General features: G+C 44.9%; 1 protein-coding gene across 1 annotated transcript; it reads right to left on the bottom strand.

The window, feature by feature from the left end:
- Positions 1–392: 392 nt before the first annotated feature.
- On the bottom strand, positions 393–9,885 carry LOC120997715. Its single transcript, XM_040427998.1, has 5 exons — positions 9,553–9,885; positions 8,334–8,468; positions 5,986–6,096; positions 4,923–5,287; positions 393–471 (listed from the first exon to the last, which is right to left on the bottom strand). The coding sequence occupies exons 1-5, from the start codon at positions 9,622–9,624 to the stop codon at positions 393–395; spliced, it is 762 nt and encodes a 253-aa protein (XP_040283932.1). The 5' UTR covers positions 9,625–9,885.
- Positions 9,886–23,727: the final 13,842 nt, after the last annotated feature.

Raw genomic sequence — 23,727 nt, 5'->3', positions numbered from 1 at the left:
AATGTCACTGTTAAAGGGGAAGGCTGCTGTAAAGGTCAATGTTAAGGGGGTGGGCTGCTGTGGAGGTCCAATTTTAAGGGATGGGGCACTGTGGGGGGGGGTCAGTGTTAAGGGGTGGGGGGCTGTGGAGGTCACTGCTTTGGGGGCGGGGTGCTGTAGATGTCACTGTTATAGTGGATAGTGTTGATATCTTTTGACGACACACACAAACATTAAATAAAATAGATTAAATATACCCGAGCAAAGCCGGGTCCTTCAGCTAGTTGTTTATAAAGGTAAAAAGAAGATCACAGCATCAAACACATACTTGAAAAAGTCAGTTTGGGCTGCAGAAAAAAAATGCACTTTGATGTAAGAATGTAAATAAAACGGTGATCTTTACACCAAGCCGTTCATTCCTGGGATGGGCATTCTCCGTCTCCGGTGTTGTTCTGTAGCTCTTTCCACTGTAGGGTGGTGCAGGGCTTTTTACTGCAAGGCATGGAGAAGGTTAATGTGTTGTGGTATGGACACCTTGTTACAGGATTATGGGCAACTGTTTGGTGCTCCCTGTGCCAAGAGCTGTATCCAGGATGTTCTGCCCGGAGCTGGAGCGGCTCGTCTTATCTGTGTGAGAACCAGAGGTGCAGTATTACTGCCAAGAGCTCATTATAATGTCTCCTTGTCTAATAATCCACAGTCCTGGCAACAGTGAGCGCACTCAGCACGACCACTCACACATGACAGTCCAATTTTAAGTCCAGGCCTCAGACTTTTCTCACTAATCCATCCTAATATACCCACCCGGATATTTGCAGAGAGCGTGGATCTGACTTAAAGGAGAAACAGATCTGATACCAGGAGAAAGCTTAAACATATACTAAACAGCAATACCTGCAAACTACTTACATTACCATCTGTGTTGCAAGAAGTCTCCTGTGAAATATTAATTTCACAAATTGCCTCACATTCCTCAGGATGAAGGTTTTCCCTTAAACCACCCCACTGCTGGGTAATGAACTTTAAGAAATGTCAAAAGGATTGTGAAGGGAAGTGACAACTACTGTACTCTGTGAACATTTCAGTCTCAGAAAAGTTGTCAAGAATTGAACTATTGGAACTAGCCCCTTAGTTAAGAATGTAACTATTATAATACTGCTCATATGTAAAAAAAAAATATAACTACTATAATACTGATCCTATGTGCAAGAATATAACTACTATAATGTAATACTACCCTCTATGTATAAGAATATAACTACTATAATGTAATACTACCCTCTATGTATAAGAATATAACTACTATAATGTAATTCTACCCTCTATGTATAAGAATATAACTACTATAATGTAATACTACCCTCTATGTATAAGAATATAACTACTATAGTACTGCCTCTACATGTACAGGAATACAACTACTGTAAATACTACCCTATAAGTATAAGAATGTAACTACTATAATTCTGCCTCCTATACACAGAAATATACTGTAACTACTATAATACTACTTCTATGGGTAAGAATATAATTACTTTAATACTGCGTAGTTTAGTAATCTCTTTTTTCACATGAGCAGCTAGCGGGAGTAAATATTTCAAAGAATCCCTGACTGAGTGCAAAGGGTGTTTTGGCTGACGCCAACTGCGTGAACAGGCAGTGTGTGTATATTGTCTAGCCGTTTATGTGATACCAGTGATTAAAGGGCTTCTGTCACCCCATTAAACCGTTTTTTTTTTTTTCTTTACTAATAATCCCTATAGTGCGATCTCAGCATACATAAGCTAATTAATGATTTTCGTTCAGTAGAAATTGCTAAAAATCGATTTTTGAAATATGCTAATTACCTTGCTACCAGCAAGTAGGGCGGCTACTTGCTGGTAGCAGCCGCATCCTCCGATCGTAATGACGCCCCCTCCGCATTCTGATTGACAGGGCCAGGGAAGGGAATCGTTCTCTGCTGGCGCTGTTAGAATTTGAAATCTCGCGCCTGCGCCGTACCTGTCTTCAATCGGCGGCTCGACCGCTCAATCCTCAATGCGCCTACGTCATTGACGTCATCGCATACACCCGGAAGAGAAGACGCCGGCATCGCTGGAAGGAGGCGGAGAGTCTGGATGACGTCGCTGGATGCTCGAATCAGGTAAGTATGTATGTAATAAGCATGCTGCCACAAAAACCACCAACGAAATGGGAATAAAAAACAATAAATGATTTTTATCAAAAGTACAATTATTAACACTATACCACCAACGAATATGAATAATAAGCCCTACTCAATAAATATACAGATGCTTATATATGACACATATATAAATATCTGTATATATCTGTCAAATAGTGTATATATATATATATATATATATACATATATATATAAATATATATATATATATGCTATTTATATATATATATATACACATATATTTTAGTGTAAGTGATATATATCATTATATATGTTTCTTTGTGTATATATTACTATATATATATAAATATATGTTCACGGACTGGCATATATATACACATAGAAACAGATATAGAGATACACATAAATATATATTTTTATATATATATATATATATATATATAAAAATAGACATAGAGTAATTCCGATATATTATCATAAAGATATATATAGAAAGAGTCTTGATAGACAGGCACAGATGGACAGGCAGAGATGGACAGGCAGAGATGGAGACGCAGAGATGGACAGGCAGACACGGACACGGGGAGATGGAGACGCAGACATTGACACGCAGACATGGACAGGCAGAGATGGAGACGCAGAGATGGACAGGCAGACATGGACACGGGGAGATGGAGACGCAGACATTGACACGCAGACATGGACACGCAGACATGGATGGACAGGCAGAGATGGACAGGCAGAGATGGACAGGCAGACATGGACACGCAGAGATGGAGACGCAGAGATGGACAGGCAGACATGGACACGGGGAGATGGATACGCAGACATGGACAGGCAGAGATGGAGAGGCAGAGATGGACACGCAGAGATGGACAGGCAGAGAGGGACAGGCAGACATGGACAGGCAGACATGGACAGGCAGAGATGGAGACGCAGAGATGGAGACGCAGAGATGGACAGGCAGCCATGGACACGGGGAGATGGACACGCAGACATGGACACGCAGACATGGACACGCAGACATGGACACGCAGACATGGACACGAAGAGAGGGACAGGCAGAGAGGGACAGGCAGACATGGACAGGCAGACATGGACACGCAGAGATGGACAGGCAGACATGGACACGCAGAGATGGGCAGGCAGACATGGACACAGAGAGATGGATACGCAGACATGGATATGCAGAGATGGACACACGGACACGCAGACATGGATACGCAGAGATGGACACGCAGACATGGACAGGCAGACATGGACAGGCAGAGAGGGACAGGCAGACATGGACAGGCAGACATGGACACGCAGAGATGGAGACGCAGACATGGACAGGCATACATGGATACGCAGAGATGGACACGCAGACATGGACAGGCAGACATGGACACGCAGAGAGGGACAGGCAGAGAGGGACAGGCAGACATGGACACGGGGAGATGGAGACGCAGACATTGACACGCAGACATTGACACGCAGACATGGACAGGCAGACATGGACACGCAGAGATGGACAGGCAGACATGGACACGGAGAGATGGACACGCAGAGATGGACAGGCAGACATGGACACAGAGAGATGGATACGCAGACATGGATATAAAATAAAATAATTTTTTTTTTAACTCACCTTAGTCCACTGGATCGCGCAGACCGGCATCTCCTTCTGTCTCCTTAGCTGAACAGGACCAGGGGTGAGCATTCATTACAAGAACAGGACCTGTGATGACGTCACTCCGGTCATCACATGATCCAGCACCATGGTAAAAGATCATGTGATGGATCATGTGATGACCGGAGTTACGTCATCACAGGTCCTGTTCATGTAAAAAATGATCACCACAGGTCATGTTCAGCAAAGGAGATAGGAGATGCCGATCTGCGCTATCAAGTGGACTAAGGTGAGTTAAATGATTTATTATTATTCTTTAACCCCTCAAGCGCTGTTTTAACATGCATTCTGTATTCAGAATGAATTTTTTTTTAGTTCCAACAATGTTGTAACGGAAAAAATAATAATCGGAGCTCCATCCCGATCTTCTCCTAGCAACCGTGCGTGAAAATCGCACCAAATCCGCACTTGCACACGCATCCCCATTCACTTCTATGGGGCCTGTGTTGCGTGAAAAATGCTGAATATAGAGCATGATGCGATTTTCATGCAAAACAAAAGTAACGCTTGAAAATCACCGCTCATGTGAACAGCCCCATATAAATAAATGGGTCAGTATTCAGTACGGGTGCAATGCGTTCAACTCACGGTTCGCATCCGCGCGGAATACTCGCCCGTGTGAAAGGGGCCTTATAGTTTCAGATATTTTGACATAGGCCCTTTAATTTCAAGCTTGAAATACAGGAAAACATACAAGCTATTCATATTATATCACTAATAAATTCTTTTATTTAACAAAATAAATAACATATCTTTTAAATATGACTTTAAAATAGTCAATTATAAATTCAAACATAACTAAATATATATCAAATTGCTTAATTCAAATAAAACATTTTTTAAACGGTATAAATTTAATTCAGCTATTCAAAAGCCATAAATTCTGCAGCATGGTCCCTTCGTGGTTTGAAGCCAAGGTATTGTAAATCTGGATCTGGGAAAGATCTTCTTACACTTGCGACAGCACATGAAGGAATAGGTTTTCTATTTCCTGCACCAAGGTATCCATGTGTCCACCCAGTAAATGATCTGTAGGCAGTTTTCCTTCTACACCTATGTGGATGGAATATCAAAATTAATTAATATGTAGAGAAATTTTTTAATATAATTAAATTAATATATTACCTGTTCATATCCTTTTTGGAAGGTTCTTTTTCTGTGTAAACAAAAGATATTAAGTTTACAGTTACAGTTTCTACTCTGTTACAGAAAATATTAAACAATTCATGTTCGGTTATGCAATTTAGGTTATCCATTAATGGTTCAGCATTTGTGATTTCTTTGCAGCATACAGACTCGATATTTGTTCGCATAGGTATGCAGTTCCCACATTGACACCAATATACACTTCCAACTCTATTCTCATCTTCCGTTTCGTTGAAAACTATGTAATTCTCATTTTCAGATCGTCTTGGATTTTCAGGAAAACAGCCAATCGCCCGTGTATCACAGGTGTATTTTGCTTTCATTTCTGATAATAATGTTTGCAACTATAACAAAAATAAAATGAGATATCAGTATCCAGTACTAGATTGTCCTACACCGTTATTACAAAGTTCAGCTGTTAATAGTATTAAAAAAAAAAAAAAAAAATTATGGAACTATTATATTTATATGTAAGCTCCGGGCTATCCAAATTAAATTATTTATTCAGTCAGTGTAAAGTCATCTCTGTCCCCATTAAAAGCAATGCTATGCACCCATTGTATTTAACACAAAATAGACATAAAACTCGAGATACTATACCTCAAATTAAATTTTAAATATTTTCATTGTTTAGAAAAAACTTTATATAAACTATGAAAACAAAATTTTTTAATTATATAAAATTAATTACAATTAATTGTGTTTTAAAACAAAAAGGAATAGAACGTGATTCAAATATCACACTCCACATAGTATTAAAATTATGGGCTAATGTGTTTGACAATTATAGACGGTGCTATTTTTGATCTATTGTTTATATCAGTCGGAGGCTTTATTTATTGTCCTCAGCCAGACTTTACGGCTGCTTATTTTGAGTTTTAGAGTTCTCAGCATTGGTACCATTACAATAATTTTTTTACTTTTACAGATATTTAATTTAAAATATTGACACAAGCCTGTAAACAAATAATTTTCAAAATTTGTCCTTGGTGTAGTATTCCTTTGTTGAAAAAAATAGAATAATGTAATGAATTTTTTTTACCTCCTCATCCAATGAATTACGTGTGTTATCGACGCGATCCTTCAGATTTGATATTCGCTCGGCAGCAGCAGTATGTTCGGGATCACCACTAAAATCTTGTTCAGCAAATGGCTTTAAAAAAAATAAAAATTTGAATAATTTCTAAATTATTTTTTTAAGATAGCTATATATGGCCCTCTTATGGACCGCATCATACCACAAAGATCACACATTTAGCGTCTTCCACTCTCACACGACCTACTCATATAATTCCCTCTCTGTTGGTGTCCCGCAAGACTCTGTCCTGGGAACCCTCTTATTCTATATTTACAGTTTCAGACTTGGACAGCTGATTGAATACCATGGCCTTCAGTATAACTTATATGCTGATCACAAACAAATCTACCTTTCTGGTCCAGACATTACTACCTTACTATCCATGATCCAACAATGCCTATCTTCCATATCGTAATTCTTCTACTCACAATTTAATGTATAAAACAGAATATATCATCTTTCCACCATCTTGCTAAAGGCCTACAACATACCTATCTATAACGAACAATAGCTGCACACTCTACCGTGTCAAAGAAGTAATCTGCCTTGTAGTGATCTTGGATTATGCCCTCTACTTGAGAAACAATATAAAATCACTTTTCCACCACCTGCCGCCTTCAACTTAAAAATATCTCATTTATCCGTGCATTACTCAACCTAAAGTCTGCAAAAATGGCAGTGCATGCCCTCATTATCTTCCGCCTAGACCAGGGGTCTGCAACCTTTAAGACATAAAGAGCCACTTGGACCCGTTTCCGAAGGGAAAAAAAAACTGGGAGCCGCAAAACCATTGCGACATTTAAAACAAATATAACACTGCATATATTGTTTCTTACCTTAATGCTATATACATGATCGTGCAGTCAGCTGTCAATCTGAAGAAAAAAAGGACTTTTTCACTTAACAATGTAAAATATATTTTTGCAAATTAATAGCTAATTAAAATATTTAATTTACCTTTACCAGACCACCCCCAATCATGTGCCAGTAATACCAGACCCCCCAATCATGTGCCAGTAATACCAGACCCCCCTCCAATCATGTGCCAGTAATACCAGACCCCCCAATCATGTGCCAGTAATACCAGACCCCCCTCCAATCATGTGCCAGTAATACCAGACCCCCCTCCAATCATGTGCCAGTAATACCAGACCCCCCTCCAATCATGTGCCAGTAATACCAGACCCCCCCAATCATGTGCCAGTAATACAAGACCCCCCAATCATGTGCCAGTAATACCAGACCCCCCTCCAATCATGTGCCAGTAATACCAGACCCCCCAATCATGTGCCAGTAATACCAGACTCCCCTCCAATCATGTGCCAGTAATACCAGACCCCCCTCCAATCATGTGCCAGTAATACCAGACCCCCCTCCAATCATGTGTCAGTAATACCAGACCCCCCAATCATGTGCCAGTAATACCAGACCCCCCTCCAATCATGTGCCAGTAATACCAGACCCCCCTCCAATCATGTGCCAGTAATACCAGGGGCCCCCCTAAATTCCCCAATCATGTGCCAGTATAATACCATTATGTGCCAGACTGCCAGTTAAAAAAATAAATAATTAACACTTATACTTACCTCTTTGGAGCGATGCGATGCAGGCCTCTTCCGGCCTGTGTCCCAACTCCAGCACTGTACGGCTCAGGTGGCGCGATGAAGTCATCGCGCCGCCTACGCCGGCAGCTGATAGGCTGCCGGCCTAGTATTGCCGGCAGCCTATCAGAGGAACAGGAAAGGGACACACCTCCCTGCCCTGCTCATCCGCACAGCCTTCTGTTTGTATCGCTGTCCTGAGGACGGCGATGCAAACAGATCACTATGGAGATGAGCGCTTCGCTTCCACAATGGAAGCGCTCATCTCAGTGCCTGCCCAGCCGCCACCGCACAGTGCCTGCCCCGCCGCCGCACACACACTGCTCATGCCGCACACACACTGCTCATGCCCATGCCGGAGCCGCGGCAAAGGTTCAAAAGAGCCGCATGCGGCTCCGGAGCCGCGGGTTGCTGACCACTGGCCTAGACTACTGAAACAGCCTTACATCTAGCAATATCACTCCCCTCCAATCTATACGAAACTCTGCTGCCAGACTAATCCACCTCTCCTCCTGTTACTCCTCTTCCTCTACCCTCTGAAAATCCATTAATTGGCTCCGCAATAACCATTGAAAACAGGTGAAATGACTCACACATTTCATCTTGTGTCATAGGGACATATGCGGTGACATCTTTACTCTACAATTTTCATGATGATATGTTTTTAACCATTTTACATACTAAGTATAAACTAAAAAAAAAAATACTTACAAAAATATATTCTCCCTCATCTTCCACAATACACTGTACAATGTCATAATTGCTTGAAATAATGATTTCCGAATCTTGACCGCTGCTGAATGTGATAACAATTTCTTCTTCTGTATTAATATCCAAGGTAGAATCCTAATAATTTTTTAAAGAAGAATAGATTATTCAATTTTAGGTTTTATTTAATAATAATAACTTTTCATTTTTAATAAGATCATTGACATTACAATGTAGATAGTGATAAGTATCCACCTTAATCTGGATTAGGTGTTCTAGATTTATGTATTGCATGCAGTCTTTGACTGGCCAACCGGGATGCCATTGAAACGCCTGTTGGGCCCCTTGCATGTCTCCGTGCACTACAGCCAGAACAAACTAACCAAGCGGGACAGTTACTATACCGTCAGGTGCCTGGCTGTTTTAAAGGTGCTGTAAAGCAGCATTGGCACAAATATTTTTATTTTGGAAAAGGGACAACACAGTACCTGCAGGGCTTATTCCTTACTCCAAACTAAAAATATAGATACCCAGCATTCGCAAACATTAAACACCCCCCCACCCACTTGTCTCTCTGCAGTCTGAGATTCCCTCATGTGTTATGAGGTTGCGGAGCCAGAGGTGCCCATGCAGGCAGCAGCAGAATATAATGTGGGCTAGGTGGAGTGCATGACAGAATCAAACTAGGACATGTTGTACTTTTATTCATGCATTCTCTTGGCGTGTGCCGCCTTTGCTCTGCTGGAACTCCGCCTGGCCACCATTCGGGACAAAGGACACGGATCAGTAGTCCGAGGGCAAACGTTCACAAGCGGCAAGACGGATCCAACAGTCTGGTTACACGCTGAAACAGCTTGCAGGATGTACGTGCCGCTAGTGTGAAAATACCCTAAATGAGCCTCATAAAGAGGGCCTTTCATTATGATAAAAAATATCAAATAAGTATACTGACATGTAAAATGGCGCCAATGCATCTCCCTTCACTTACTATTAGCCCAGGGAGACGATAGGTTCTCCAGGTATGTCCTCCGGTATCTTCATAAATATATATCAACAGGGAGGAGTCAGCCATTTTAGTCCAGGGAGTATATTTATACCAGGCTGTAGCGCCGGCTGATGGCAGCCCTCAGCTTACCTAGTGTTTTGTGTTTTTTCAAATACTAAGTAATATTACATTTATTGGTAATGCATAGTTCAAATATTATGCATTTCAAAAACTCACCAGAGTACTTTGTGAATTTAGTCTTGAAATTTCTTCATCCGTTAGATCCATATCTTGATCTTTTTGTTGCATATAATCCTACTAACTTTTTAAAAAAAATTAAATTAAAAAAAATTTTAGGCGATGAATTTCATTTATTCATTGCATATTTGTAAAATAGTTTGTTTGTTTCCTATATATATCTGACAAAACATAGATATTAATAAACTTCTAGCTCTAACTATCTCAGTCTATCTGTTTATCGGGGTCTTTCTTTGTCTCTCTATCTCTGTCTATGTATCTTTGTATATGTGTCTCTGTATCTCTCTCTATGAGTCTCTGTATCTTTTTCTCTGTATCTATTTCTCTAAATTTCTCTCTCTGTCTCTGTATCTATGTCTATCTATCTGTGTCTGTCTGTGTCTCTGTATCTCTGCCTCTGTATCTCTGCCTCTGTATCTCTGCCTCTGTTTCTCTGCCTATGTATCTCTGCCTATGTATCTCTGCCTATGTATCGCTGCCTATGTATCGCTGCCTGTCCATCTCTGCCTGTCCATGTCTGCGTGTCCATGTCTGCGTGTCCATCTCTCCGTGTAAATGTCTGCCTGTCCATCTCTGCGTGTCCATCTCTCCGTGTCCATGTCTGCCTGTCCATCTCTGCGTCTCCATCTCTGCCTGTCCATCTCTGCCTGTCCATGTCTGCGTGTCCATGTATGCGTGTCCATGTCTGCGTATCCATCTCTCCGTGTCCATGTCTGCCTGTCCATCTCTGCGTCTCCATCTCTGCCTGTCCATCTCTGCCTGTCCATGTCTGCCTGTCCCTCTATGCCTGTCCCTCTATGCCTGTCCATGTCTGCCTATCCATCTCTGCGTATCCATCTCTGCGTCTCCATCTCTGCGTCTCCATCTCTGCGTCTCCATCTCTGCCTGTCCATGTCTGCGTGTCCATCTCTGCGTATCCATGTCTGCGTATCCATCTCCCCGTGTCCATGTCTGCCTGTCCATCTCTGCGTCTCCATCTCTGCCTGTCCATCTCTGCCTGTCCATGTCTGCCTGTCCCTCTCTGCCTGTCCATCTCTGCCTGTCCATGTCTGCGTGTCCATCTCTGCCTGTCCATGTCTGCGTGTCCATCTCTGCCTGTCCATGTCTGCGTGTCCATGTATGCGTGTCCATGTCTGTGTATCCATCTCCCCGTGTCCATGTCTGCCTGTCCATCTCGGCGTCTCCATCTCTGCGTGTCCATCTCTGCCTGTCCATCTCTGCCTGTCCATGTCTGCCTGTCCATGTCTGCGTGTCAATGTCTGCGTATCCATCTCCCCGTGTCCATGTCTGCCTGTCCATCTCTGCGTATCCATGTCTGCGTGTCCGTGTCTGCGTGTCCATCTCTGCGTATCCATGTCTGCGTATCCATCTCTCCGTGTCCATGTCTGCCTGTCCATCTCTGCCTGTCCATGTCTGCCTGTCCATGTCTGCGTGTCCATGTCTGCGTGTCAATGTCTGCGTCTCCCCGTGTCCATGTCTGCCTGTCCATCTCTGCGTCTCCATCTCTGCGTCTCTATTTCTGCCTGTCCATGTCTGCGTGTCAATGTCTGCGTATCCATCTCCCCGTGTCCATGTCTGCCTGTCCATCTCTGCGTCTCCATCTCTGCCTGTCCATGTCTGCGTGTCCATCTCTGCGTATCCATGTCTGCGTATCCATCTCCCCGTGTCCATGTCTGCCTGTCCATCTCTGCGTCTCCATCTCTGCCTGTCCATGTCTGCCTGTCCCTCTCTGCCTGTCCATCTCTGCCTGTCCATGTCTGCGTGTCCATCTCTGCCTGTCCATGTCTGCGTGTCCATGTATGCGTGTCAATGTCTGCGTCTCCATCTCCCCATGTCCATGTCTGCCTGTCCATCTCTGCCTGTCCATGTCTGCGTGTCCATGTCTGCCTGTCCCTCTCTGCCTGTCCATCTCTGCCTGTTTATGTCTGCCTGTCCATGTCTGCCTGTCCCTCTCTGCCTGTCCATCTCTGCCTGTCCATGTCTGCCTGTCCATGTCTGCGTGTCCATGTCTGCGTGTCAATGTCTGCGTCTCCATCTCCCCGTGTCCATGTCTGCGTGTCAATGTCTGCGTCTCCATCTCCCCGTGTCCATGTCTGCCTGTCCATCTCTGCGTCTCCATCTCTGCCTGTCCATCTCTGCCTGTCCATCTCTGCCTGTCCCTCTCTGCCTGTCCATCTGTGCCTGTCCATCTGTGCCTGTCTATCACGACTCTTTCTATATATATCTTTATGATAATATATCGGAATTACTCTATGTCTATTTATATATATATATATATATATATATATATACATTATATATATATACATTATACACCTTGGTAAGGTGCTTTCACCGCTGGCACCAAAACACTTACTACTAGGAGTGCTGCCTTGAACCTTCATCTCTGTACCACAGGAGCGGGCACCCATCCTTCTACTTTAAGAGCAAGTATCATTTACTTTATGTGCATCTATGGATCCGCTGTTAAATCAGCCTTCACCGGCCACTTTTTCATACACCGAAGCCGACAGGGACAGAATCGTGGGAGCATGTGGAGGCAACGTGGACTTCCTTTCGGTTCCCTCACTGCTTGACATCAAAAAGAGGTACGAACGCGATACTAAAAAATGCCTCACCCTGGAATATCATTCCACCACCTTAGTGGAATATGTTAAAACCAACCGTATACCGAGGGGGATGCGTGTACAACCGAGATCCTCCATGTATTCCAATGATCTTGAATTCCGGTCGAAATATGAACAAATTTCCAACAAATACTCTCTGGATTTAATGCTTTTATTTCTGCCTGTCCATGTCTGCCTGTCCATGTCTGCGTGTCAATGTCTGCGTATCCATCTCCCCGTGTCCATGTCTGCCTGTCCATCTCTGCGTCTCCATCTCTGCCTGTCCATGTCTACGTGTCCATCTCTGCGTATCCATGTCTGCGTATCCATCTCCCCGTGTCCATGTCTGCCTGTCCATCTCTGCGTCTCCATCTCTGCCTGTCCATGTCTGCCTGTCCCTCTCTGCCTGTCCATCTGTAGTGTACAGGAGCTGTAATGCCCGTCACTACAGAAGGGTCACTTGTTGTGTTGTCGTTTCTCCTTATTTAAGGGGAAGTTGGTATAAGTCATCTTTATAAAATGTAATGTAATGTAATGCTATGTACTTCCCTGTTACTGTAAAATGTGCATGTACAGGCCTGCTAGGGGTGTCATTCCAGCTCTTAGTCACTAGAGGGAGCTAGGGAGCCCTAGGTTATATAAGGCCCAGTCAGGGTAAGGAGAGCAGTCTAGAGTTAAAGAGTTGGAGTTGGAGTTGGAGATTAGACTATGTCTGAGTCAAGTCCAGGCCTGAAGCCTGCAGACCAGGAGAGGGTATTGCAGTCCCTGTAACCGGGTTCCAGATCCAAGGAGAAGGTCCCCCTCCTGAGTTCATATATGCAGAAGCAGGAACACCACAGTTAACCAGCCTGAGGAAACTGAGAGAGACAGAGGCAAGTCCAGAAAAGCAAGAGGTACTAAAGACAACAGAGGAGGTACTTGATAATTATAAAACCAAGGATATACGGCAGAGCTAGGGCATCGGGCCTTGGAGAAGAGTTTCTAAGTTCCAGGATCAGTCAGGAATAGAGTGCAAGCCGCCTGTCCAGCAAGTCCTGTGTTTAACACTCTGAAGTCACCTTGCTATATATTGCCTGCATCAAATGTATTGAAACCAACTGTCTTCAAAGGAACTGCGCTTCCATCTATGTCCATGTATGATGACTACTAAAGTTTGAGTTCTGTTTTAACATCACGTGGTTCCTCAGTTATTCCTGCTATCAGCAAACGGCGTGCCACCGTTTAATTGGCACTGGCGTCACGAACATTACTTATCATCACCTGCCCTTGCAGAGAGTCAGCTGTCTCAGGTTAGTGTCACAATTGCACTACAACACCCAGGAACATTTTTAAACCTAACTTGAGTACGCTGCACCTCTCTTTTCGCGTCACGAACAGGATACGCACGCTTTCTAGTGCAAGAAGCGTGAACTTTGTGCCTTATACAGTTGCCCTGTGACCAAAGTGACAAATTGCCTGTTTTATTAAAGTGGACTTTGTGGACTGAAAACCATACTAAAAGTGTCCCTAAAACCTCCAAAAAGCGCTGTGCAGTGTTGCGCTATCAAGAGGAAAGAAATCGCCACATCGGAGTGTGGTTTTATGGACTTTTTACCATCCTGCTTGCTGTCAGTGAATAGACAGCGGTTTTTGCTAAAGATGGCCGCTGAGCTTGCTGAAATTACTGCTGCGTCATCTTCATCCCGAAAAGGCGGGAAAAGTTGGCGCCTTTTTACTGAAAAAGCGGGAAAAGGTTCAAGGTCAGGCGCCACCGCCTGTCTGGACATTTGCATGTCTGCCAGCATGGACTCCGCCTTCCACATACTGGAATACCTGGGGGGCGGCCTCCCAGTGCAATGGGAGGATCTGGCTGAACTTATTGGCGCCACCCTGTCGCTCTCCGGAGAAGGATCGAGCATGTTGGAGAGTGAGGACTGCTTTGCTGCGACGTCCGCGCCTGAGTTACCAAAAATGACTGATATCGGTGTAGAGCCAGAGGACGCTCCACCGGCCTACTCTCTGGGACCGGAGAGACCCGCCTGCCCGCCACCGAGGAAAGAAACAGAGCCCTGCTATGGCTCTTGGAGAGACTTTTTTCAGCCCTCTTTCAAGTGGTCCGCGTTAATGGCAGAGATTCGGGAGGCCGCTATAAAGAGGAATACCAAAACTAAAATATATTATGAAGAGCTAACCAAGACGATTCACGAGCGGCACACGAATACCCAACCCCGCCTGGAAAGGAGGAAGGGGTTGGTGGTGTCCTTTGACAAGACCCGTGGCTACGGGTTCATACAAGACTACCTAACTGGCAGAGACTTATACGTTAACAGGAGATCTGTCAAGAGAGATTACCTCCCTTCATATCAGCATAGCCTCCGCGAGGGAGAGGAGGTGGAGTTCACCCCTGCCGAGAGTCTGCGAGGCCCATATGCAACTGCCGTGACCCGTCCCAAGAGGGAACCGGAGGACTGGGAGGCAGAAGAGGACTATTCTGGCTGCGAGCGGGAACCTGAACGCTCTCCAGAACAACCAGCCCATCACACGTTCCAGGAGCGGGGCTCTTTCATTGGTCCTAATGTATTCTGGCAGCCAACCGTGTTAGAGAAATGGGTGAGTCCCTATCCGTCCCCCGAGCTGCCTCGCCGGGAGAAGACCATCCAAGACCTGGAAAATCTCAAAGGACTCCGCGTTACCCTGGAGAATATCCGGAAGGGTAGGAGACCCGATGCGCCACCGGAGCCTGCAGCGGCCGCGTCTGATGCATCCTACACTGTGCCTGCGCCGGCGGCGCCAGCAGAAGACAGCGACTCTGACACTGAAAGTATAGGTGACCAGATCGTTCGGTTGGAGGAGAAGTTGCGGGAGCTGCGCAAGATTGCCACCGCCAGGATCCAGACGCCGCCTGAGAAGGACGAGGTAAGGGTGCCTGTCACCACCCGTAAACCACCTTCTGCTAACATTGCTCCGTCAAGGTCCCAAAGAAGACCTGCTAATCCTGTGACTTGCTGCACAGAGCCCACCGGACCGCTTGCGGCGGCGGTATCAAGTCCACCGCAACCTACAATCATTATGCCTGGACCGGTACGGTCCACCAGTGTATTTACCCCTAGGCCTATGGGGCCAATTCCTATTAGGGGTCCCTTCACTTTGCAGCTGCCCCCTGACACTGTGATGTGGGCACATCCTCCTGTAGAGGACTACTACAGGCCATATTTGCCAGCAGAGCCGGGTGATTATGACAGGCCCTTTTGAATTAGCCTGCTGGGCCTTTGATTTATTTTGCCAAGAGATGATTTTGAAAATGTAACTCTTCCAGGACAAGAGTCCTATGTTTCTGGTCCTTTGTTGCTGCTGCCAGTTTATCCACGGCTCAGTGGTAGGTGTCACCCACTGAAATAATAAAGTCAGCAAAGCCAAGTTTGTTTCCAGGACCTCCTGCCTGCTTCTGCTATCACACACCAAGTTGTGCCTGTTCCGTTGTTGCACCTTTTACCCTTAACCCCCTTTTCAGGTTGATCAGGGGTATTACAGCACTTGTTTTTAGCTGTCATTTTTATTGTGCAACGGAACTCCAAGTATATGTGCCCAGTGATAGACTCAAAAGTACCTGAGCCTCTGAGATCTTTGTTTTTAAGGAAATGTGCCCAGAGATGGACTCCACCGCACGAGAGCCTCTGTGAATTATACAAAGTAACCTGGGTACGGACTCATATTTGTTCTTTGAGCCTCCAAGAACTTTTATACTGTTTTATCTTTCATGCTGTTCTATTAAGGACAATTTGCACATGTGGACTATCCTGGTAATAATGTTACGCTGTGCCAGGTCAGCGCCCCAGTTCCATTCACTATCCTGAGAGAAGAGAACGACGCCCCTTGTCACCACACTTCACCTTTGCCAATTGGACCTGATATGAATGACATATATGTATGCCTACATGTGTCTTTTTCTGTTTCAGGTAAAAATTCCAGTTGGGCGGGCCCTGATGGAGTACGAGGTCGTACTCAGCTTAAAGCAGCGGGGTGTGTAGTGTACGGGAGCTGTAATGCCCGTCACTACAGAAGGGTCACTTGTTGTGTTGTCGTTTCTCCTTATTTAAGGGGAAGTTGGTATAAGTCATCTTTATAAAATGTAATGTAATGTAATGCTATGTACTTCCCTGTTACTGTAAAATGTGCATGTACAGGCCTGCTAGGGGTGTCATTCCAGCTCTTAGTCACTAGAGGGAGCTAGGGAGCCCTAGGTTATATAAGGCCCAGTCAGGGTAAGGAGAGCAGTCTAGAGTTAAAGAGTTGGAGTTGGAGTTGGAGATTAGACTATGTCTGAGTCAAGTCCAGGCCTGAAGCCTGCAGACCAGGAGAGGGTATTGCAGTCCCTGTAACCGGGTTCCAGATCCAAGGAGAAGGTCCCCCTCCTGAGTTCATATATGCAGAAGCAGGAACACCACAGTTAACCAGCCTGAGGAAACTGAGAGAGACAGAGGCAAGTCCAGAAAAGCAAGAGGTACTAAAGACAACAGAGGAGGTACTTGATAATTATAAAACCAAGGATATACGGCAGAGCTAGGGCATCGGGCCTTGGAGAAGAGTTTCTAAGTTCCAGGATCAGTCAGGAATAGAGTGCAAGCCGCCTGTCCAGCAAGTCCTGTGTTTAACACTCTGAAGTCACCTTGCTATATATTGCCTGCATCAAATGTATTGAAACCAACTGTCTTCAAAGGAACTGCGCTTCCATCTATGTCCATGTATGATGACTACTAAAGTTTGAGTTCTGTTTTAACATCACGTGGTTCCTCAGTTATTCCTGCTATCAGCAAACGGCGTGCCACCGTTTAATTGGCACTGGCGTCACGAACATTACTTATCATCACCTGCCCTTGCAGAGAGTCAGCTGTCTCAGGTTAGTGTCACAATTGCACTACAACACCCAGGAACATTTTTAAACCTAACTTGAGTACGCTGCACCTCTCTGCCTGTCCATGTCTGCGTGTCCATCTCTGCCTGTCCATGTCTGCGTGTCCATGTATGCATGTCAATGTCTGCGTCTCCATCTCCCCGTGTCCATGTCTGCCTGTCCATCTCTGCCTGTCCATGTCTGCCTGTCCATGTCTGCCTGTCCCTCTCTGCCTGTCCATCTCTGCCTGTCCATCTCTGCCTGTCCATGTCTGCCTGTCCCTCTCTGCCTGTCCATCTCTGCCTGTCCATGTCTGCCTGTCCATGTCTGCGTGTCCATGTCTGCGTGTCAATGTCTGCGTCTCCATCTCCCCGTGTCCATGTCTGCGTGTCAATGTCTGCGTCTCCATCTCCCCGTGTCCATGTCTGCCTGTCCATCTCTGCATCTCCATCTCTGCCTGTCCATCTCTGCCTGTCCATCTCTGCCTGTCCATGTCTGCCTGTCCATGTCTGCCTGTCCCTCTCTGCCTGTCCATCTGTGCCTGTCCATCTGTGCCTGTCTATCACGACTCTTTCTATATATATCTTTATGATAATATATCGGAATTACTCTATGTCTATTTATATATATATATATATATATATATATACATTATATATATATATACATTATATATATACATTATACACCTTGGTAAGGTGCTTTCACCGCTGGCACCAAAACACTTACTACTAGGAGTGCTGCCTTGAACCTTCATCTCTGTACCACAGGAGCGGGCACCCATCCTTCTACTTTGAGAGCAAGTATCATTTACTTTATGTGCATCTATGGATCCGCTGTTAAATCAGCCTTCACCGGCCACTTTTTCATACACCGAAGCCGACAGGGACAGAATCGTGGGAGCATGTGGAGGCAACGTGGACTTCCTTTCGGTTCCCTCACTGCTTGACATCAAAAAGAGGTACGAACGCGATACTAAAAAATGCCTCACCCTGGAATTACATTCCACCACCTTAGTGGAATATGTTAAAACCAACCGTATACCGAGGGGGATGCGTGTACAACCGAGATCCTCCATGTATTCCAATGATCTTGAATTCCGGTCGAAATATGAACAAATTTCCAACAAATACTCTCTGGATTTAATGCTTTTAAACATCGAATTTATGCGCAAAGATTTATTTTCCACAGCAGCAAATAAGACCGAAGATGAGGCTTCATTAAGGGCAACTTTGTCCCCACAGGACTTTGATGATTATTATAACAAGCTTCAACCCCATCTCAATAAACTCAAAAGTGAAATTCAAGAAACCAAGCGAGGAAAATGGCAAAGGGACACATTGGATTACACCACGGGTCACGTTTACAACTGGAATGAAAGCAACCGACCAAATCCAAATCTGAGTCAGAAAAGAACGAAAAAGCGGGATGATTCCAATACCGGCAATCCAGCAATTTTTTTAGGGCCTCCACCAGCTCACGGAAAAAAGCCACAAGAAGGGGCGGTCGAAACAGAAACTGACACTGTAAAAACAAGAAGCCAAAAGATGTTGAAAAAGACCAGTGCCTGACCGAACGCACGGTGGTAAATATATCTTCTCACATATTGACACCGGTACAAATACAGTTACTTGAAAAGGGTCTAATATTTTGTCCAGCTAGTGTGATTTATTGGTATGAGTTGGAAGCTGATTTATTGTATTTTTTTAGATTAATTAAACTTAAGATCCATTTTCAGGATGTACACAGCTCTGCCACTCAGCCTATGCATGAATTACGCTTATCTGATTGGGGATTGAGGGTTAAGAGGGATTTTTCCCCCCAAATATCTTCTAAGGCTTTTGATGTGTTCTCAGATGCGGTGCTGGGTCATATACAAGAGCTAAAACAATCTGGGCTCTTGGATCACATCCAGCACCCTAATATTTCCAAACAGGAATTACAGGCACTCGAACAGTTAATCCATGACCACTCCCTCACCATCAAGTCTGCTGACAAGGGTGGTGCGGTGGTGGTCATGGATACTGCTATGTATTTGACAGAGGCTGTCCGTCAGTTATCTGACTCTGCGGTTTATGTTAAACTCCAAAGGGATCCCAGATTTGACATACAACGTGAATTTAAGTCATTGGTTAACACCTACACACAAATCGGCCTCATTGATGAGCAACTGAGCGAATTCCTGCAGATAGAACATCCAGTCACCCCTTTATTTTATCTTTTGCCAAAAATTTATAAAAACTTACAGTGCCCGCCCGACCGACCTATAGTTTCTGGCCGTGGCTCCTTACTCAGAAATGCTTCAATTTTTTTAGACAAAATTTTGCAGACGTATGTGGTTAACTCGAGATCTTATCTGAGTGATACCACCGATTTTTTGTCTAAGTTAGCAGACGTGACGATGCCGGAGGACGCCATCTTGGCCTCCTTCGACATCGTCAGTCTGTATGCTTCTATACAGCATGACATAGGGATGGCAGTTGTGGAATCCGCCTTAGTTAACTCTGACTATACCATTGAGGCGCAAACTTTCTTTTTGGCTTTATTACGCATGATTTTACATAATAATTATTTCCTTTTTGGAGATGATTATTATATGCAAATCAGAGGGACGGCCATGGGGACGAATGTGGCCCCCACTTACGCCAACATGGTCGTCTCCCATTTGGAGGAACAGCACGTCTATGTGTCCCACCACTTCAGCCATGTGCTGAGGTGGTGGAGATACATAGACGATATTTTTGTCATTTGGACGGGTACTGCCTCTGAGCTACACCTTTTCACAATTATTTAAACAGCCTGATTCCTCACATACAATTTACCTTGGAATTTTCCACCAACACGTTACACTTTCTAGATGTTAATGTACGATGCACTGGCGGTGCATTGAGCACTGAGGTTTATACTAAACCCACTGACCGCAACACCGTCCTGAGGTTTGACAGTGCTCATCCCCGGACGATGGTGCGGTCATTACCTTATAGCCAGTTTATCAGAGCTAAACGTATAGTCAGTGACACCTCAGTGCTTAATGCAACTTTGGAAACCATGACACAAAGTTTTAGACAAAGACAGTACCCAGCTTCTATATTGCAGCAACAACTAAAACGCATTAATCAAAAAGAAAGAAGCGAATTATTTCAAGGTACCCAACGGAAGCAATTTCAGAGAATACCCTTTGTTTCCACTTTCTGTGAAGCAAGTCCACATGTCAATAAAATCCTTAATAAACACTGGTCAATTCTCAAAACTGAACACAAAAACATCCCTGAATTCTGTAGTAGACCGCTCATTTCCTATAAGAGAGCTCGTAACATAAAAGACAAATTAGTCAAAAATGATATAGGCTCACAAAAAAGTACACGCCAATTACTTCTGGCCCCGAAAAAGAATGGCAGTTACCCGTGCCTTCACTGTGTAAACTGTAAATACATGGTGAAGGGACGGGAATTTATCCATCCACAAACTGGGATCTCTTACCCCCTTAAATTTTATTTGACTTGTGACTCGTGCTTTGTGATTTATGTTTTATGGTGCCCCTGTAAATTATTATACGTGGGCGAAACCACATGTTTAATCAACACCGGTTTTCCATACGGAAGAAACGTAAGGACCTGTCTGTTTCACACCACTTCGCGGATATGGATCATGTTGAAGGAGATCTCAAGTTCATGATCCTTGATCATGTTCCGTTACCGCGGACTGGTGGTGATCGCATAAAAATGCTCAAAAAACGCGAGTCCGAATGGATTTTCAGGCTACAAACCATTCGACCGATGGGCTTGAACGTAGAATATAGGCCATGGCTTTTCATATGATTTCCCTCGGTTCTGTTCCTGCCGGTGTACGTGTTGAAAAAATTGTTCTTTTGTTTTTAATGAATATATTTGGATAATATATTTCTTTTATTGTTTCACTTTCAGGACCTTCTGTTGGAAGGGCTTTGCTCAACGGGAGGCGAGATGCTCATTTTGGACATGTGCGGATTATCCCTTGATTACTGCGTATCAAAATACACACACTTATTACTGTTACAAGCGTATCTGCATAGCTACTGAGGAGGATTTTCACCCGATAAGGGGTTAAATTGTGACGAGCATAGTGGGAGGGTGATGGCTGCCGCTGTCCCCTCCCCCTTTTTTTGCTCGCAGACGCCGGACGACAGTGCATCGTAAGATGGCACGTCACCCGACACTATACCCTGGGTGCTCTATCCTTGAATTACTTTATTATCTTCAGAATTTTCTGTTAGGACGCTTGTACCCACACTTTTTCTCATGACAGCGCTGTGTTATGCTGCTTGTCATGTGACGTTTCACTGAAAGATCACGTGAGTCTTTTACAGTGACGTCACGGACATGCGCAGTTGCAGTTCCGGGACGCCGTATCCATGCGGTGCAACACGCAACAGTGTATCCTCCCACCATTGAGCATGCCTGACTCCACGCTCGGTCCTGTTATCCTTACACATTTACAGGTGATAATGATTCACTGTTAATTGTCACTTTCGCATTTTACTGTAATATTATAAATATGTATACCTGGAAGCTTTGCATATACCGATTAATGCTTTGATTTTAGCTATCTTCCGGGCTTGTCACACTTTTATTTTTATAACATGTATTAGACACTTTGTTTTTTGTATGTTTTGCTAATTGTCACTTATGTATGTTAATCGATCATGACTGCATAAATACTCACAGTCTTCACAATGTTGTATTGCTTGAAAATGGTCCCAGTAAGCGGACCGAAACGTCGCATAGGTGAATAAAGGGTCCCACTTTTTCTTCACCAAACGGATGTGCCGCGGTGTCATTCTTTTTTCTATATATATATATAGAAATATATTTATGTGTATCTCTATATCTGTTTCTATGTGTATATATATGCCAGTCCGTGAACATATATTTATATATATATATAGTAATATATACAAAAAAGAAACATATATAATGATATTTGTGGTCAGGGCGACGGCCCTTGAACGTACAACACGGAGCTTACCGAAGGCTGGTTAATGCCGGGAGCCCGGAGCGAGGGTAGGCCTAAAAGGGGGCCTACCCCAATAGAACTGAAGAGAAAAAGGGACGGGTGGGAGGAGTAACTGGCTGAACGTCCCGTCTGTAACTCCCGCCGAGGTTATAAGGGCAGAGGGGGCGTGGCCTCTGCCCCTTCCACAAATACAGGCTGCCCGGCAGCCTTAACCACTTGTGGTCAGGGAGACGGCCCTTGAACGTACAACACGGAGCTTACCGAAGGCTGGTTAATGCCGGGAGCCCGGAGCGAGGGTAGGCCTAAAAGGGGGCCAAAAATGGAGACATAATCATACTGTTAAACACTTTATTGTAGCATTACAGGGCAAGTGAACAGAACGCATCACGAATCTCGGATTGAGGGTTCGGTACATATCTGGAGAAACACGACGATCTCCACCGCCCCATACTCCTGATGACATGCGGTGGTATTTTGTGCCTCGAAGCAGCTGAGGCCGCCCCAATGCGAAAGGAGTGGCCCGAGATGGCCTTGGGATCCTGACCCAACCCTGCAACCAAGGAGCGGACATGGGACATGAACTGAGACGTGGACAACGAACCCCCCTTAAAGGGAAGTAGAGGACTATCTGGGGCAGCCGCCTGAAGCCCTGCAGACAACTGCTGTAGCGCATTGACCGGGCACCAGTCGTTGTGCGAGGGGTAAAACCTCACCAGCGTTGGAGGTCCTGTTTGAGCGGTCTTGGTAGACAGGATACTCAGGATAAAATGGTCGTGATGCCAGGTCAAGTGCTGCTTCTGGAGATGAAGGCTGTGCCGGACGGCAGTGGTGAATTCTCCCGGCCGGAGGAACCCGTAAAACCCCAGGTATAGGGCGGCTTTAATGACTGTGCTAACCAAAGGCCCAAAAGGATTACCATCCAGAGCCAAGGACAACTGCCTAAACAAAGAGCCGGACATAGGTTGACGGACCACTGGCCTACTTGTACCAGCTTTCTCAATGCCCCGGAGCGTGGCCTTGATGGCCTGCGATGTGAAAAAAGATACTCGGGCAGGGTTGTTCAATGTGAATTGATGCTGAATTCCTGCCAAATAAAGGCGGATGGTGTTGTGCGCAAGACCGAGGTTGGCATGACAATGCGCGATAAATGCCATTATGAATGACACGTCATCCACGCTGCCTTGTGGATGATTCTTTGCAAACTCCTTATAAAGGTTCCAGCCCGTGCGATAAATTCTGACAGTGTTCCCAGAAAGGCTCTGGTGCAAGAGATCTTTGGCTGTCCCGATCAAAGCCGTTAATCCCACACCAGGTCGCTGTAAGCTGGAATGCCCGCCCCGGTTGCGTCTGCATGCGGCATAACCTGAAAAAAGACATTAGCGTTAAACCGGGACAACGCATCCGCAGCCGTATTCATGGAACCCTGAATGTGGGAGCACTCAAAGCAAAAATTATGCACCATGGACAGCCACACCAACCTGCGCATGAGAGTCATGATCTTAGGGGATTTAGCTCTGCCACTACGGATGATGTCAACCAAGTCCTGACTATCAGTGATAAACAACACCCTCGAGTCTGACCAGTCGTGGCCCCATACATGGGCTGCTACTACCAAAGGATATAACTCCAACAGGGGGGATGACCGAAGAGCCTCCCTGTCCACCGTGATCTAGGACGGCCAGGCAC

This window comes from Bufo bufo, chromosome 1 (genome assembly GCF_905171765.1).
Source record: "Bufo bufo chromosome 1, aBufBuf1.1, whole genome shotgun sequence".
Taxonomy (NCBI): domain Eukaryota; kingdom Metazoa; phylum Chordata; class Amphibia; order Anura; family Bufonidae; genus Bufo; species Bufo bufo.
This window is presented reverse-complemented; position numbering and strand designations above follow the sequence as displayed.